General features: G+C 28.2%; 1 protein-coding gene across 6 annotated transcripts in view; it reads right to left on the bottom strand.

The window, feature by feature from the left end:
* LOC122268915 (zinc finger and BTB domain-containing protein 8A-like) overlaps window positions 1-15,847 on the bottom strand; it is a 62,550-nt gene that overhangs the window by 3,276 nt on the left and 43,427 nt on the right. Inside the window, exons 1-3 of one of the 6 annotated variants that reach the window (XR_015431249.1) lie at window positions 10,697-11,100; window positions 10,418-10,589; window positions 613-9,077 (exon numbers count right to left, since the gene is read on the bottom strand). Coding sequence is in view for 1 of the 6 variants with exons in the window: in XM_087156841.1 (XP_087012967.1) it covers window positions 8,833-9,077; window positions 10,539-10,589; window positions 10,697-10,715 (315 nt within the window). In the remaining 5 variants the exon portion in view is untranslated. Of the gene's footprint in view, window positions 1-612; window positions 9,078-10,417; window positions 10,590-10,696; window positions 11,101-15,847 lie in introns of those variants that run through there. The other 5 variants (XM_087156841.1, XR_011636053.2, XR_015431250.1 and 2 more) reach the window with 5 other exon arrangements.

Below are 15,847 nucleotides of genomic sequence, written 5' to 3'. Positions count from 1 at the left end.
CAGTGACACCTTCAATGAAAGTCAGAAAAGCACTTAATGTATTGCGGCAAGCTTTAGAACAAAGAGGAGGAATATCGAAAACTATAAAAACTTCTATAAACTCTCAATGATGTTGAAAAGTTAATTTTAAATACTGCAACTCAAGCAACCATTGATCGGTTTTTTGCAAAACTTCTGTAAATTTAATCTTATGTAGGGTTTCACTTTATTAAAATAATTAAATTAGTTAAAATTAAGCATTAATGTGGTCATTATTTCAACTTTTAAAGTGTGTGTGCATTTAGAATATAACGCAAAAAAAAAAATTTCTTCAAATGTTGAATCGCCTCTTAATAAATCAGTCGCTTAATAAAAAAAGTTATTAAAAGAGCATATTTTATCAAAAGAGCATAAAACGAAAGGGATTTTAATAAACGGCGGGCACTGTAACAAATTTTCACTAATCAAATTTATGCATATCTTATTTCAAGCTGAAAAACATTTCACAACATAAAAACAGAGAAATTATGAAAGAATTATTAAAGGATAATTATATTTGGAAAATTAATTAACAGCTTCTAAATTTTCTAACATTTATTTAAATTTCAAACACAATGTTTTGTCGTTACTTACATTAACGAAGAATAAGAAAATAATATTAAATGTTTCGCTTATTCTTATAATCTTCTCATTGTTATAACCTTTGCATTCAGAACACATGCTGAGGTGATTGTAAAAACCATTTATCTTTACTTCAACCTATGAATACTGTGAATGTGACTTTGTAAATTTTGGTTTGAAGCAAATTTTTTCCTACAAAAATTACACTGATAAGGTTTTTCCCCAGTATGAACACGAGAATGCATTTTTAAGTTCCATTTGTAAAATGTTCTATAAGAGCAGTAAGAACATAAATATTCAGTAACATCGGTTGATCTTCGTGAAACCTCACATTTAGCTGGCTCAACATGAATTATTCTCTTACCTAAGACATGCATAAGAAAAAAACAATATTATATATTACGTAGAACAGTTAAAAAAAAACTTCAGCATGAATATAGAGAGTACAGTTTTAGCATTGAAAAAATATGATTTTTAGCATTAAAAGAGCGTAATAATATTTACTACATAATACAACACAAATACTAAATATACAAAACAAAACATAAGAAAAATTTCAAAATTAAAATAGATCATTAAATAAAAGATTTAATCCACTGAATATTAAATATTTTTTCCTTTGCACAAAATTTTTGTTAAATAACAGTCAGAAAAAGGTTAATTATACAGGAAAACCTTCAGATTTAATACTAAAAATCCCCCGATCAAATGTTCAGTAAAAATATATATATATGTAAGTATAGATACAGGGCCCACGCTAAGCATTTGCTACCTTGCCAAACAAGATAAAATCGTAAATTCGGCGAAACAGATTGTGTTTTGGCAAAAGTACGGGCAAACAATTTTTTCTTCTAAAAAGAAAAATATATATTCCCTTCAATCCTTACAATTACGTCAAAATGCATTTTTTTTTTGAACAAATCCTGTTTTGTTTTTTAAAACTCGATTACAGTAATTTCAGCTAGATATGTCTCATAACCAATTAAAATTATATTAAATCCAGGTAATGTAAGCAACAAGAGAGATTATGTAAGCATGAAACAAACTACCATAAAATACAGGTGAATCTGTTCGTTGCCGGTATCACAAGATATTGTGGGGCAAAATTTTTCCTACAGTTGTCAATAAAACAGATTAAGTGCAATCAACATGCATATTATCAACCAACTATTTCCATAAAAAATTTGCTTTCTCGTGTTACTTATTAAAATAAACTTATTGTTAAATTTAAAAACTAAAATGGTTGCTAAAATAAGAAAATTTAACTTTGGTTTTATCGTTATAAATTACCACTCCTTAATGATAGATATAGTATAACCACTGGCACTTTGGCTGGCAATGAACGTGTTAAGCCCCGGCCGAAATTGTGATGAAAAACTGTGAGTAGTATAAAAACCAATATAAGAGAATAAAGTAGAATTTAATTATTTAAATAATTAACCTTTTACGCGATCCTTTTTTCTGAATGATTGCAATTGTGTCAGTAAAAAATAAGTGAGACAGTAAGAAAAAATTAAAGATTTAAAGAATGAAACGTTCTCTTTAAAATATATTTATAGAAAAGATAGTTAGAACCTAAAAAATTAAAATCAAAAGTTGCTTTAAGATCATCCTTATTTTACTGCTCTAGTGTAGCAAGTTATTAAAAATTAATCCCATTTCTTTTCCTCTAACGAAAAATAACATCTACATTTTAATTCATTGCTCATTTATTTCTGACCAAATGTAGAATGTCTTTTGATTTAAATTTCAATTTTATAAAATAGTTTAATTTAAAATATATTTGTAACTTGGTTTAAAGTTTTCATGGGAAATCATAAAAAATCACAGTTAATCATTAGGACTTGCCTTTGGCTAAGATTTTTGAAATTAGGCTAATACTTTTGATATTTGGTTAATGTATTGGCTAATAATTTAAAGTCCTTAGCGTAGGCACTGTATATACATATATATACGTTCTAAAGAACAGATAAAATTAAATTAAGAAAATGAGTGAAACTTTTCAACACTTTTTAATTTGAATATTAACTTTTTAATATTTTGATAAACATATATTAATAAAGTAAAAATTAAACTTTTTTAACAAAAATGGAACATTTTCTAATAAACACAAAATCAACATAAAATAAAACAACAGATAATTTTTTGGTAATACAGTAGATCCTATTCGTTTGAAGAACATAGAAACAGATGTGATGCATTTCCTGCATAAACCAGCTGAAATTAAGAGTTATAAACTTTACTTCTGATTGTGTATATTACGAGTATGTTGCCGAAGGTATTGGTTTGAACTAAATTTTTTGCTACAGAATTTACACTGATAAGGTTTTTCTCCAGTGTGAGCACGGAGATGCAATTTTAAGTTCCATTTGTAGACAGTAGTATAAGAGCAATGAGGGCATGAATATTCAACAAATTTATCATACAGAATTCTTCTTGAAAACTCACCACTGTTCTTTTCAACACCAAATTTTCCACGATCTAGGTTGTGCATAAAAAGAAAAGAAATACCATTACATTTAATATTTTTTCACAAATTTTCATAGCAGCTAGAAATCAGCACATAGAAGAAAACAATCTACAATAGTGCATTATAAACACATAATACTTTTTACTAAGTCTTCTTTTCAACTATTTAATTAAATAAAAAAATTAAAAATGGCTTAAAAACAATTAAAAAATAAGACCTTTAACAAATACTAAAATTTTTTAATTAAATTATAAGCTTTCAATAAGATGACAATTACTAAATAAAGTGTAATAAATAAATAAACAAACAGAAGCATTTGAGTATAAACTAGAAAGTAATAAGAAAGATGTTAGAAAAAAATTTAAAACAGTCAGCCAATTAAAGATAAAATGAACCTTGATAGTCATAATTTCTAAAAGTTCTTAGTAACTAAAACCTTTTAAAAAATGTATTGAAAAATAGCATAACTAAGCTTTAATAATAGAAAACATTTCAGTATATAAATCAAAAGTCTCAAAGCCATCTAAAAAAAATTTTTAGCACATAAATTAGAAAGCTTAAAGCAATAATAAAAATCACTGTAAAAGAATAAAGGTGTATTTTCATTAAAGACATTTTTTTCACAAATAAGCAGAAATTACAAGTATTAAAAATAAAATTTCTTATAATAATTAATTTTGAAACAATTGCCTTATATTATTACAGTAAATGTAAATCAGTAAATTAAAAAAATTTGATTTTAATTGAACACAATAATTCTCTAATTTTCTACTATACTTTTTATTATTCAAATGACTATTACATAATATGCATGAAAACTAACAATGACAAGACAATTATACAAAAAATTTACAATGTGATTTACTCAAAGGGAAACAAAGCAGTAGTATAAAATGAAAACAAAACTGAAATTCATCGAATTATTCACACTATAACAAATTGTAGGAAGTTCAATATTTAATAATCATTTAGCAAATTTTTTTATTCTTAAAATATTATAAATAAAAATATTTTTGTATAACATTAATGCTTATATTTATTTTAAAAGTCTGAAACTTTGAACTTGACACCGATTTATTAAAAATAGAAAAAAGAAATCTTCACTAGTAACAGAATGAAAATGAGAAATTAAATTCCAAATAGCAATATTATTTTTAAAAACATTTCTAATACTTAGGTTTACAGCATTTAGCAGTTTTCATTACAGCAATTAAAATATGAATAAAAAAGAAGAAAATAAAGAAATTAAGTACACATCTTAGAGAATGTATACCAAGTTATTTGTTAATTACAGCCAGGGAAATATTTTTACAATTATGATGATCACAGAAGAAAGTCCATTTAAAAATTGAATTATCCTATCAATTAACTTCTCCACAAACATTCAAAAAACTAAAAATATAAGCAGTAAAAATTTAATTAAACAGTTTATTAAAAGTTTAAAATTTAATATCATGCAATGTAATATTTCTTTTCTGACAATAATTACTTGTTTTTGTTAATTATAAGAGAAAAACGATGTAAAAGAACATAATACATACACATAAAAAAGGAAAAACTAAGTATAGCGTCGATTCCTTAAGCATAAGTAAATAGATAAATAATTTATCTTAAAAAAATGAAACATAACAAATTATTTATCTTTAGACACTCAAAGATTTAAGGAAAAAAATATCCAGTAAACAATCCAAAGGGGAAAAAAAATCCGTTTTTTAGGTTCCATTAAATTATTTTTCCTGTATACTTAAATTTTGATAAATGTAAGAAAAATCTAAACTATCAAAAATTTTAAATGTTTAGAACATCATTCAAACAACAATTAATTGAACGAGCTATAACAGAAGTATTAAAAATATACAGCACAAGACAGTAAAACCCTTTAACCAACAACTACCAATTTATACTGGGCTCTTATTTACACAAAGTCAGATTTTTGCTTTGAAATAACTTAATGGAAGGTAATTTTAAAATATTTATCCTAATGGTATGCTAAACATTAAAACATTTTAAATTTCTGGAGAAAAAAAATCGGTAGAATAAAGATAATTAACCTTTTACTGCATAATGATAAAAAAAAAAATACATGAAGCAAAATAATCATTTCCATTCATGAATAGTAAGCATGTGTCGCCGAAGATGTTGGTTCAGGTTAAATTTTTTTCTGCATATTTTACACTCAAATGGTTTTTCACCAGTATGAATACGAACATGTGATTTTAAGTTCCATTTGTAGAACGTTTTATATGAGCAATATGGGCATAAATACTCATTATATTTACTGAGATCAAGAGTCCTTTGTGAAACCCCAAAGTTATTCATCTCCACATGAAAATTTCTTCGACCTAAGACGTGCATAAAAAAAATACAATATTACAATTCAAAAATTTTTCCAAACAGGCAGAAAAATAATAATAAATGAATAAATTAAGTAAAGAATAAGTTTTAAGTTCATAGAAAGTTGTTGAAAGAAAAATACATTCACGAATCAAATAGTCTATCTAAGAAACCAGTTTTCTTAATCTGCAAAAAGATTTTAAAAAAATCAGACTGCAAAAAATTTGGTTAACAATTCTTTATTTATTTGTTGCCATTTATAGTTTTAACTGCTATCCGATGTTTTTACAATTTTTGATACAAGTGCCGTTTACTAGCACAAAAACTTAATGGAAAATAAATGCTATTGCAGTTAAGGGGAAAAAAAACATTATGCAGTTTACAAATTAAAGTTTATTTTTGACTGCACTTTTATTTTATTTTAATTAATGTTCAGCGAGAAAAAAGTTAATTACTGAAGTACAAACCATTTTAAATTATGCTGCACAGTTTTTTTTTTTAATTCCAGTTTTTTCGTTTATGCTACATTAAAAATTTTAGTACTACAAGAGCTAGAAGAAGAGTTTTATACAATCTAAAATAATTCAACTTTAGGTACTATATTAGCAATTTACATCATAGCAGCTAGCAAAATTTCTGTATGTTATTAATTTAGCATTAAAAGTTTTCCCCAAGAGATCTTAAAGTGACATTTTCACAACACCTGAAAATGTGTTATTTCTTTGGTAATATATTAACAGCTTGCATGTTAATCAGTTAATTACTTATTTAACTTTTAAAATATTTTGAATGAATCACATAAATATGGATGAAAGAGATGGTAGGAAAGACAGAGAATTTTAAAAAAATAAATAAGTTGAAACGAAAAAAAAGAGGGGGGATGGAGAAAAAAAACAATTTTTATTTCAAATTAATAAAAAAAAATCAATAATATTTTCCAGGAAATAAATTATGTTTGTTGCTCATGTGATAAGATAAACTTTGATTTGAAGTAAAAGATCTTTCACAAAGTTTGCATGAGAATGGCTTCTCATTGTTATGAGATCGCATATGCCGTGCAAAGTTATTTTTCCATGGACTCTTGTATGTACAGTACTCACAGCTAAAGACAGTAATTTTTCTATGCTGTTTTTTAAAGCTACCTAAAAGAAAATACACATTAGAATATGTAACAAAATCAGAAATATTTTGAATGCATTCAGAGTTAAATATCTAATATATAGACATAAATTAAGTTTCCAGAATTGTAATAAATATGTATATACGTTTAACATTTAACACCTTTATAAAAAAATAAAAGTTTTAAGAAGAATCAAATTAAAATGTAGCACATTAAATGGTTATTAAGGATGTTTTACATTTTTTCCAAGAGCTGCAAAATAAGTAGCACAAATATATATAAGAATAAAAATACAAATTTAATAATGAAAGAAATGCTGTTTATTTTCAAAGAATTCTTGAACATGGCACAAATAAACTGTTTTCAGGCAAAATGTATTGATCTAATATTTATTTAATATTTAAGTTACATTCCTAGCACAATTCATAAGCAACAAATATTCTAAGCTCGAGCTCATAATCAGGCAAATGTTATTTACAACTCTGAACAAATGAAAAATTGACTCCTTGTCTGGTTTGTAAGATACTAATTGAGACTAAAAAAAAAAAATTTTTTTTTTTTTAAAAAAAAAGAGGAAAAAACAAGTGTATAAGTTTTGGTTAATAGATATTTTTTTAAATAACAAAATGCTATTAAGTTTTTTCACAAGATAAAACATTTTATAACCATTTGTATTAAATCTACGTTCAGAAAAATTTGAGTATTATTGAAATTTTAAACATTTCACATTTGAGTTAATGATAGCACAGATACTAGCATATTACTATACATTTAAAAGTAAAAGAGTTTTTCAGCCAATAATAAATCACAAAGACAAAAATAGTTACATTTTACTCCCCAAATATAACAGCTAACGAATGTATCAAATTTCGATTTTAAAACATGCTTTTCGTTTACCATGGCTCCCCATTTAAATAATTTAAATGACTAACTTTAAAGGAATACTTCTGCATTGTGATCTGCTGCGCCAGCTACAATCACCAAGGTGCCAAATAGATTTTAAACTTGCAAATTTTTTTTTTAAAAAAAACATGTAGATGTTTATGAGTAATATCTTCCGAGTTGGTTCTTTTCAGAATTATTTTTCTTTTTTAGTTTCTCGCGGGCCAGGAAGTTGTCAAGACTTTGAGATTATTCTGTCGCAGATCACGATACGGAAATTTTCCCAACTTGAATTGAAGCAAAGCATATCATTGATGAATTTTCTGAATTCAAATTAATATTATAAGAGAGGAAAAAATTAACTAAAAACAAAAAATATGGAATACATAAATATCATAGACAACCAAAAGAAAGAATTAAATCACAAATTCTAATTATTAATCATACCATGTTTCAATACTTCAAAAATAAAAATATTCAATGGCAATGAATTAAATCTTTGGAAATCTGAAGAGCAAAGAAATTAAAAATGGATATCTATTTATTCAAACTTACTTTTGCAATTAACTATTTTTTTCATAAATATAAAACTAATATTTATAATCATTCTTGTAATATTTTTCTTCAAGTCAGAAAACAAAAATATTCTTTGTGAATAACAGAGTTCTCTCTAGGAATAAAAAAGACCATGATGCTTCTTTGCAAAAAAGGGCACTTTGAGTTTTGAAAGGGCATTCATTTAACGCTGTAAAAATTGATCATAATGTGTAATATTATCAGATAACTGAATTTGATCCTAAACAATTTTTAAATTTAAATTACCCTATTCTACTTTTTTATGAAAAAAATTTGTAGTTAATTAACAATAATTAAAGGCATGCTAAAAGACAATCTCTATGCATAATTTTTTCCATAGAAAACTATTTTACAATAGCTTGTTTCAGGCTATTAATTGGACTAAATTCTAATTGGTTATGCGGCGCATCTACCAAAAATTACTGTAACCGAATTAAAAATACTGATTTGTTCAACAACAAAAATTTTGCCGTAATTTTGAGGAACTAGTTAAATATATTTTTTTCTTACCAAAGGAAAAAATCATTCACCTAATTTATGATTTTATCGTATTTGACGAGGTGGCAACTATTTAGAGCGGGCTCTGCTTAATACCATGACATATTTTGGCTAATCACTTGAAAATACTCAGCATTTGTTGCTTACCTATTTTATTTTTTTTAAAATCATTTTCTGTGCTTAGTAAATAATTGTTTCATGAAACTTTGTTGGTTCATGATTTTACTGCGATACATCACATATAAATTGAACATTTACAAACAAACACACTACACAAACAAAAAATTTTAATGAAGGTTAACAAATTGGAATATAAGTCTACATAGGTTCTATATCTACATAGGTTCTATATTCACGCATTTTTAAAATGAACAACGACCATATGATACTTTAAGTTGTCTTTTCTACTGAACATTTTATTACAAAATGTACAGTTATAAGGTTTTTCACCAGTATGTTTTCTCATATGACGTCTAAAATCTGCTTTTCTTAAAGTTGAGAATGAACATAAAGGACAAGAGAAGAATTCATCACTGGACACAGTGATGCTTGAAAATAACAAAACATTATCATTTCCACCAGCACATTGATTATGACCTAAAACAAAATAAAGGATCAGTGCTATGTACTATCCTGAAAATGAATGAGGTTCTTCAATGGAAAAGAAAAACCTAGTTAAATTCCACATTTTAAATTCCACATTATTATTTTGAAGAAATGAAAAAACAGCTCATACTAATAAAAGCTGCAATAATTTGAACTAAAACAAAAATAATAAATCAGCAATAAAAGGAACTGCACAAACATTATTCACATTCATATTATTATTGAATTTTAATAAATTGATCACACATAAAAATTTCTTAAAGTAAGAATAAAAAATACAAAATGAATCTTCAAGAATTAACTCAATATTAATTGATTTTCAAATTGAGCAGATTTTAAATTTATAAACATCACGATTTTAGAATTTGAAGGAATTTTTATAATTTTTGTAAACACAAGTTTTTTTAATTGAAACAAGCAACAACCTTACACAACTTAGATGTTACTTCATTAATGAAACAATTTAAGCAACTTAAAAAAAAATTATGAAAATAATAAGTTAGTCAGAATCTGAAAAAAGAAAATAATAATTAAATTTTACATCACTGCTTAAACATGCAAAACTTTTTTTCAAGGTATTCAGTATTAAAAGAATAAAATAGTAAACAAGTAAAAAATAAATAAATACATAATTTAAATAATATTAGATATAACACTACACTATCATAACTCCTTTTTATGTGAAATTCTAAAAATAACATCATTAAGATATGATAAAAAAACTATAAATGTAAATAAAATAACATTTCATTTCGAACTTGACTTAACGGGTCAATTTCTAAATATTAAACTTTCCGTTGTAACAAACATTCTATGTAACATGTGTAGTGGCAGGCATTCTATTACAAGGTGAAGAATAGTTTAATTTTCTAAGTGGAGAAATTCTCCTCTAAATTCCCATTGCTCTTGAAGGATAAATAATATAGAAATATTAGTGTAATAAGCAAAATATATATTTTACATAATTTTTTCAATGTGAAAGCAGATATCTCAACATACACCAAAAGAGGATACATTCAATTTCTTATTTGAAAACTCAGCAATCACTATTATATAAATATAAAAGATCAATGTCAGGACACTGCTTTAGCCATTTTGGAAAGTATAAGACGCATGGTCAATATTATATGCATTTAAGAAGGATACAACATCTTTAAAAAGATAATCAATGCTAGAATTAAAATGTATTTTTCTACAAACATTTCTAATAAATTACTAAACACAATATCAGTTTTTAAAATTAACGTCTGAAAATTTTAATAAACACAATGTAACTAATTCAACATGTAACTTATTCAATCAACTGGATAAATTTGAAAAACATTCAATACCTTAATTCTATATGCTTGATATAACTAATATTATATTTATTAATTTTAAAGAAATGCAGTTTGAAAAAATATTCACAAAATCCAGGTAAGTCGAAAGGAGAGATTCAATCAGTACTAATACCAAAGTACACTTGAGCTGAAGCACACGTTAGCAAATTTAGGGATGATATACCTACAAAGTTTAAAAAAAAACTGTATCAGACAATTGATTAGTTAATATGTAATGCAATTAAATTTCAATTTAAAACAAATATAAATATTTTATCACTGCTAACACACACTTCGTTTTGCTTTTCATTTCTTACAAATAAATAAAGTTTATAGCTTAATTATTTTAAATGCTTTAGTAATGACATGACCCCTAAAAATAGCGCCATGAGAATAGTCACTTTTAAGAACCCAGAGGGGTCACGTGCCAGAGGCAGACCTCCTACTAGATGGCTCAACAACATCGAAAATGATTTAAAAACTCTAAAGATTAGAAATTGGAAGGGAGTTGCCATGGATAGGAGGCGCTGGCGTTTGTCAGCTGTTCAGGCAACCAAGGCCTGCAAGAAGCTGTTGCGCTGACAAAGAAGAAGAATGACATGACCATGGGTCTAGTAAAATTCCCAATTTTTAGAAGCAAAGACCAATTTATTATGGCAGTCAGCGTATTATGTAATCGTGTTTATTTTAAAGAAATTACTTTTAAAGAGAAATATTCTTACTAATATTGTCTCAAATTAAATAAATATAGTAGTAAAAAAAAATCATGATTTAAATCAATTGATTTTTTTTAAACAAACAAAAATCATTGATTTTCTAAAAAATGATCATTTTAAAGTCTGATTTCCTTAATACTGAAGGTTTTATCCACAGAAATTATGTCTAAATTATTATTTGATGCTTTAAATGGACTAATAAATTTTTAAAAAAAGATCCAAATGTGGATGAAACATTAAAATTATAACTTCCATTATTTTTTAATAAGAACAATTTGTTGTTTAACATCTATATTATAATCATATCCATTTAGTTTAATTAAATTAAATAAATTACTAAAACTAAGTAAATATAGAATATGTATAATTATTAAGGAAAAGTTTGGTGATTGAAGAAGTTGATGTATTTACTATTAGTTGAAGAAGATGACAGATGTATTTCCAATTATTTTCTTTTCTAAAAGACGCGGTGCATTTTGATGATCAGTTATAAGTTTGTTAGGAATTCTCTGTTATAAAGCAGTTGTTTGGGGTGAAAAAGGTAATAAATCCATTTTTATTGCGTTAAATATCATAAAAGTAAACAATTAACCATAAATTAGTTTTATGAAGTGTTTTTGTAACTTGTTTTAAAAACGTTATCCATTAATGAGTGAATCTTCCAATTTTGAACAAGTCAATTTATCAGTAAGTGTCAGCGATGATCTCTTGAGTTGATTTAATTTGATTCTAATTTTTTGAAATTCAAAAAAAACCTGTAATCAAATTGTTTAAACTTCGTTTGTACAACAATTTTTTTTCTAACGTTTCCAACCTTAGCCCCCTAGTCACCCCCACATCTGAAATTGCAAAAAAATAACTTACACTATACCTATATATTAATTTTCTATCCAAAAAAAAAAAAAACTAGATCATTTTTTTTACCAAATTTTTCAAAAAGAACTCTTGCTTTAAGAGGTTAAACATAAACTGTTTAAATAAAAAATCCAGTAATGATTCACGATAAAAATGTTTTATTTCAGAAATATATGGAGCTCCAAAGTAAAGAGAGATGTTCATTATTAATATAAATTTACATTATCAAGTAATAAATTTGAAAAATGTCTCGTAGGGTGTGGCTCCAAGGCTAAGCCAAGGTTCATGGGGGTTAATTCAAATTTGCTAATTAATTTGTGCAAACGATATTTTAGACGATTCTGAAGAAACATACTTCTCAACGAATTCACATTTTTGACCTTCAAATTATGGGGGAAGCTGCAATCTGGGAAATATGGTCCCGTTAGTCTGGTCAGGAGAGCAGTTAAGGTTTGGACACCTTAATGTTAATTTCACTTTTTGCACATAATTTTAAAATTCATTTATCCAAAAATAATTCCATGCAAAATATATCTTTTGGCAAATATGTATTATTTTTATAAATAATATTCAAAAATTTTTGATTAGTAAGGTATAATTTTTTTTTTCATTATTTTAAAGAATGTAATTTTTAATGGCATAAGACAAAATTGTAAAAAAATTGACCAAATACGTAGTTCCTGAAAAATAGAATTTCAAGAATACAACTTCCTTAAAAATAAATGCGACTTCTTTAAAGAAGAATTGACTTTTTTATTCATTAAATTTAAATGAAAACTTTCTAATTTTATGGATTAAAAAAAAAAACAATTTAAAATTTATAAAACAATTAGGTGCTAAGTACGATTCTTTAATTGCCATAATGACCATCCCTGCACCCAAGATTTTTCAAACCCTAATCATAACTATATAAATTAAAAATAGTAATCGAATCGCTAGCTTAGTGTAATACTGCTCTCTCAAATATACAGAGGAAAGCACTTATAATAAGCGCACGAAGACCAAGGCCATTTGCTCATTAAATCAGAACGCTTGACATAACTAAGTCAAGAAAAATGATCAGAAATAAAAGCTATGTATGATGCACAAAAATGAACCTGAAAATGCTAATAACAAAATTACTCAGATACTTTTTTCTTTTTAAGTTACACTCACTAAAGGTTAAAATGCATCAAAAAGGATAAAATGTGTTTTTTTTTTATTGCTATTATTTTTTTCCCCAATACCCACCTGGATAATGACCTAGGTCATACAGGCACCTGAAGGGCAGATTTGTTGGCCACTCTTTCAGGGGCACCTATTAGGTGGGTCAACGTTGCTCCCACAGTAAGGACAGGTAGTACAGAGAAGGAAAGAACATCCATGCGTTGCCCGGGATTCGAACTCAGAACCTTTGTGATGAAAGGGCAGTTCCCTAACCCCTACACAGGCTGGTCAGCCTTTATTATTATTATTATCATTAAAATTTGAGTTTTTCTGCCCAATTATTTAACACAACACACCTGGCACTAACCCTTTTCCTTTTTATACTTTTACTTATGTCACCAAATATTGACACAAATCAAGTTAGACTGAAAATTTCTTTAAAAATACACATTCAAGGGTCCAGAATCTAAAAATTAAGGACTAAATTGCCTCCAAATTTAAAGACAATCTAATCCAATAATTTCTCTAATGGGAGCAATTTCTATGATACTAACATGGATTTGCAGATACACTAATGTTAATAGTTTCAACAGTTCCTGTATTTAAGCAAAAAAAGAAACATTTTTACGAAAACTCAGATATTTTTTTACACTAAAATTTCTTATTTCTTTATAAATATACATAAAAAAAATGGGAGAAAATAGTATTAACATGGAAAATCGTTAAATAGAAGCAAAAAATGAGGATTTTCACATGAAAATCAGAAGAATAAGATACAGTGAAGGAGAGAGAAAAGAAAGATAAGAGTTCATGAACACTGTTGCTTACTTTCTTATGCCTGTTAAAGCAGAGGGGTGCGATTGTACTTGTTTTCAAGTGGCGCCATCTATGGCCAAGAATTCGAACTCTGCCACATTCCATTACGTCACGCCCGTTTATAGAGCGGACCCATTCATTCATCCACAGATCGTAATTTTGACCTGAATCAGAGAACAAACAATGTGGGAACGTGGAGGACTTTGCGACTCGACAGATTTAACGTGCATCAGTCACCATTTTACCACAAGGAGCGTCTTCGGCCGGCGGGGTTCGAACCCACGAACTCTCGGACATGGGTCCAGCGCCCTACCGACCAGGCTATCCCGGCCCTATACACACTGTTCAAAACAACTAAAGGATATTGTAAATCTTGTATAAAATAACGGTTTAAGTACATTTTTTTGCACAAAATGGGAGAGAGTCACAAATGCAAATTTTTCTAATTTTTAAACTTCGCAATATGCAAATTTTGAATTAGTGGCTCAGAATTTGATTTGGCTTTCAACTTAATGTAAGACAAAGCGGAAAAGAATGATCGACATTCAATAAGCACATTGCTCCGATAGTGCGATATCTCAACACCGTGATTTAACCAAATCAGTAGCTTAGAAAATTGTCGGCCGGTTAGAGGGAACCAAACACAAGCCAAAGTAGCAGGAGCCACTGGAGTTTCACAAAGAGTGAACAGTTTTTGAGAGGCTGGAAATGCAGACCGAAGATCAGAGCAAGGACGCGGGCGTGCAACAATGTCCAATGAAAACCGTTATTTAACGCTAACGGCTCAGAGACACCGAAATATGAATGTCACTCTTCGTCAACAACAACTTGGCTCGGCTACTGGCACCACAGTTAACAGACACAAACTGTCCGAAACCGCTTTCACGCTGTAGGTCTGTATGCTCGACGACCAATGGTGTGTGTCACGTTAACAGCAAAGCACCGTCGCGCCCGCAGGGAGTGGGCAACAGAGCATGTGAACTGGAGGAGAAATGAATGATGTAGTGTGTCTACCACTACAAAAACACAATTCCAATTCACTAGTATATAAGACATGTTAACTCGATTCTATGGTGGGGAACCTTTTCATAGAAGAAGGTCGACAAACACGCCAAACTTGACAGCAGCGTCCACTTCGATTTGAACATGCCTACTTCGATGGATGATCCATATTGAACAGTTGACTTGCTACTTGTGACTGTGACATTATCCACCTCCTCCTGCTGTTGCTATTCAGTCTCGATCACACACAACATACACCGTATTCACTCGACTGCTAAAGGCAACACAGGAGCAACCACGACCGTGAACTTAATACAGCTCTCATGACCAGCAAAAGTACGGTGATCTTAATACAGCTCTCCCGGCTTCTCACAAAACTGCAATGAATCAACTACTGGTATTCTTTCGTCGAATTCTATCACAGATATATAATTCTGGTGGGGGAGTACTGTAGTGTGTCTACCACTACAAACATACAATTCCAATTCACTAGTATATAAGACATGTTAACTCGACTCTATGGTGGGGTACCTTTTCATAGAAGAAGGTTGACAATATTGATAATAACACTCTCCACAGGTGCAATAACAATACTCTTTTCTCTGATGAGTCCAGTTTTTCTGTTTATCCTGATAATAGGCGTATTGAGGCTACGTAGCACTAGTAACAATCGTGTGTTCGAACACGAAAGTGTAAGTTTTGGCGGTGGGGGAGTGATGGTCTTTGCTGACATCTCCATTGATGGGCGCACTGATCTCCATATCATTCGAAATGGAGCTCTGACCAGTAGCCGATATAGAGTTGAGATCCTGAGATCTATAGTAGTCCCTTACCCTGCAACAATTGTAAATGACTGCATGTTTATGAACGACAATTGCAGACCACATAGTGCTAACTCAGCGAATGA

This window comes from Parasteatoda tepidariorum, chromosome 2 (genome assembly GCF_982258835.1).
Source record: "Parasteatoda tepidariorum strain Cologne lab strain chromosome 2, Ptep-v5.0, whole genome shotgun sequence".
In the NCBI taxonomy this organism is placed as follows: Eukaryota; Metazoa; Arthropoda; class Arachnida; order Araneae; family Theridiidae; genus Parasteatoda; species Parasteatoda tepidariorum.
This window is presented reverse-complemented; position numbering and strand designations above follow the sequence as displayed.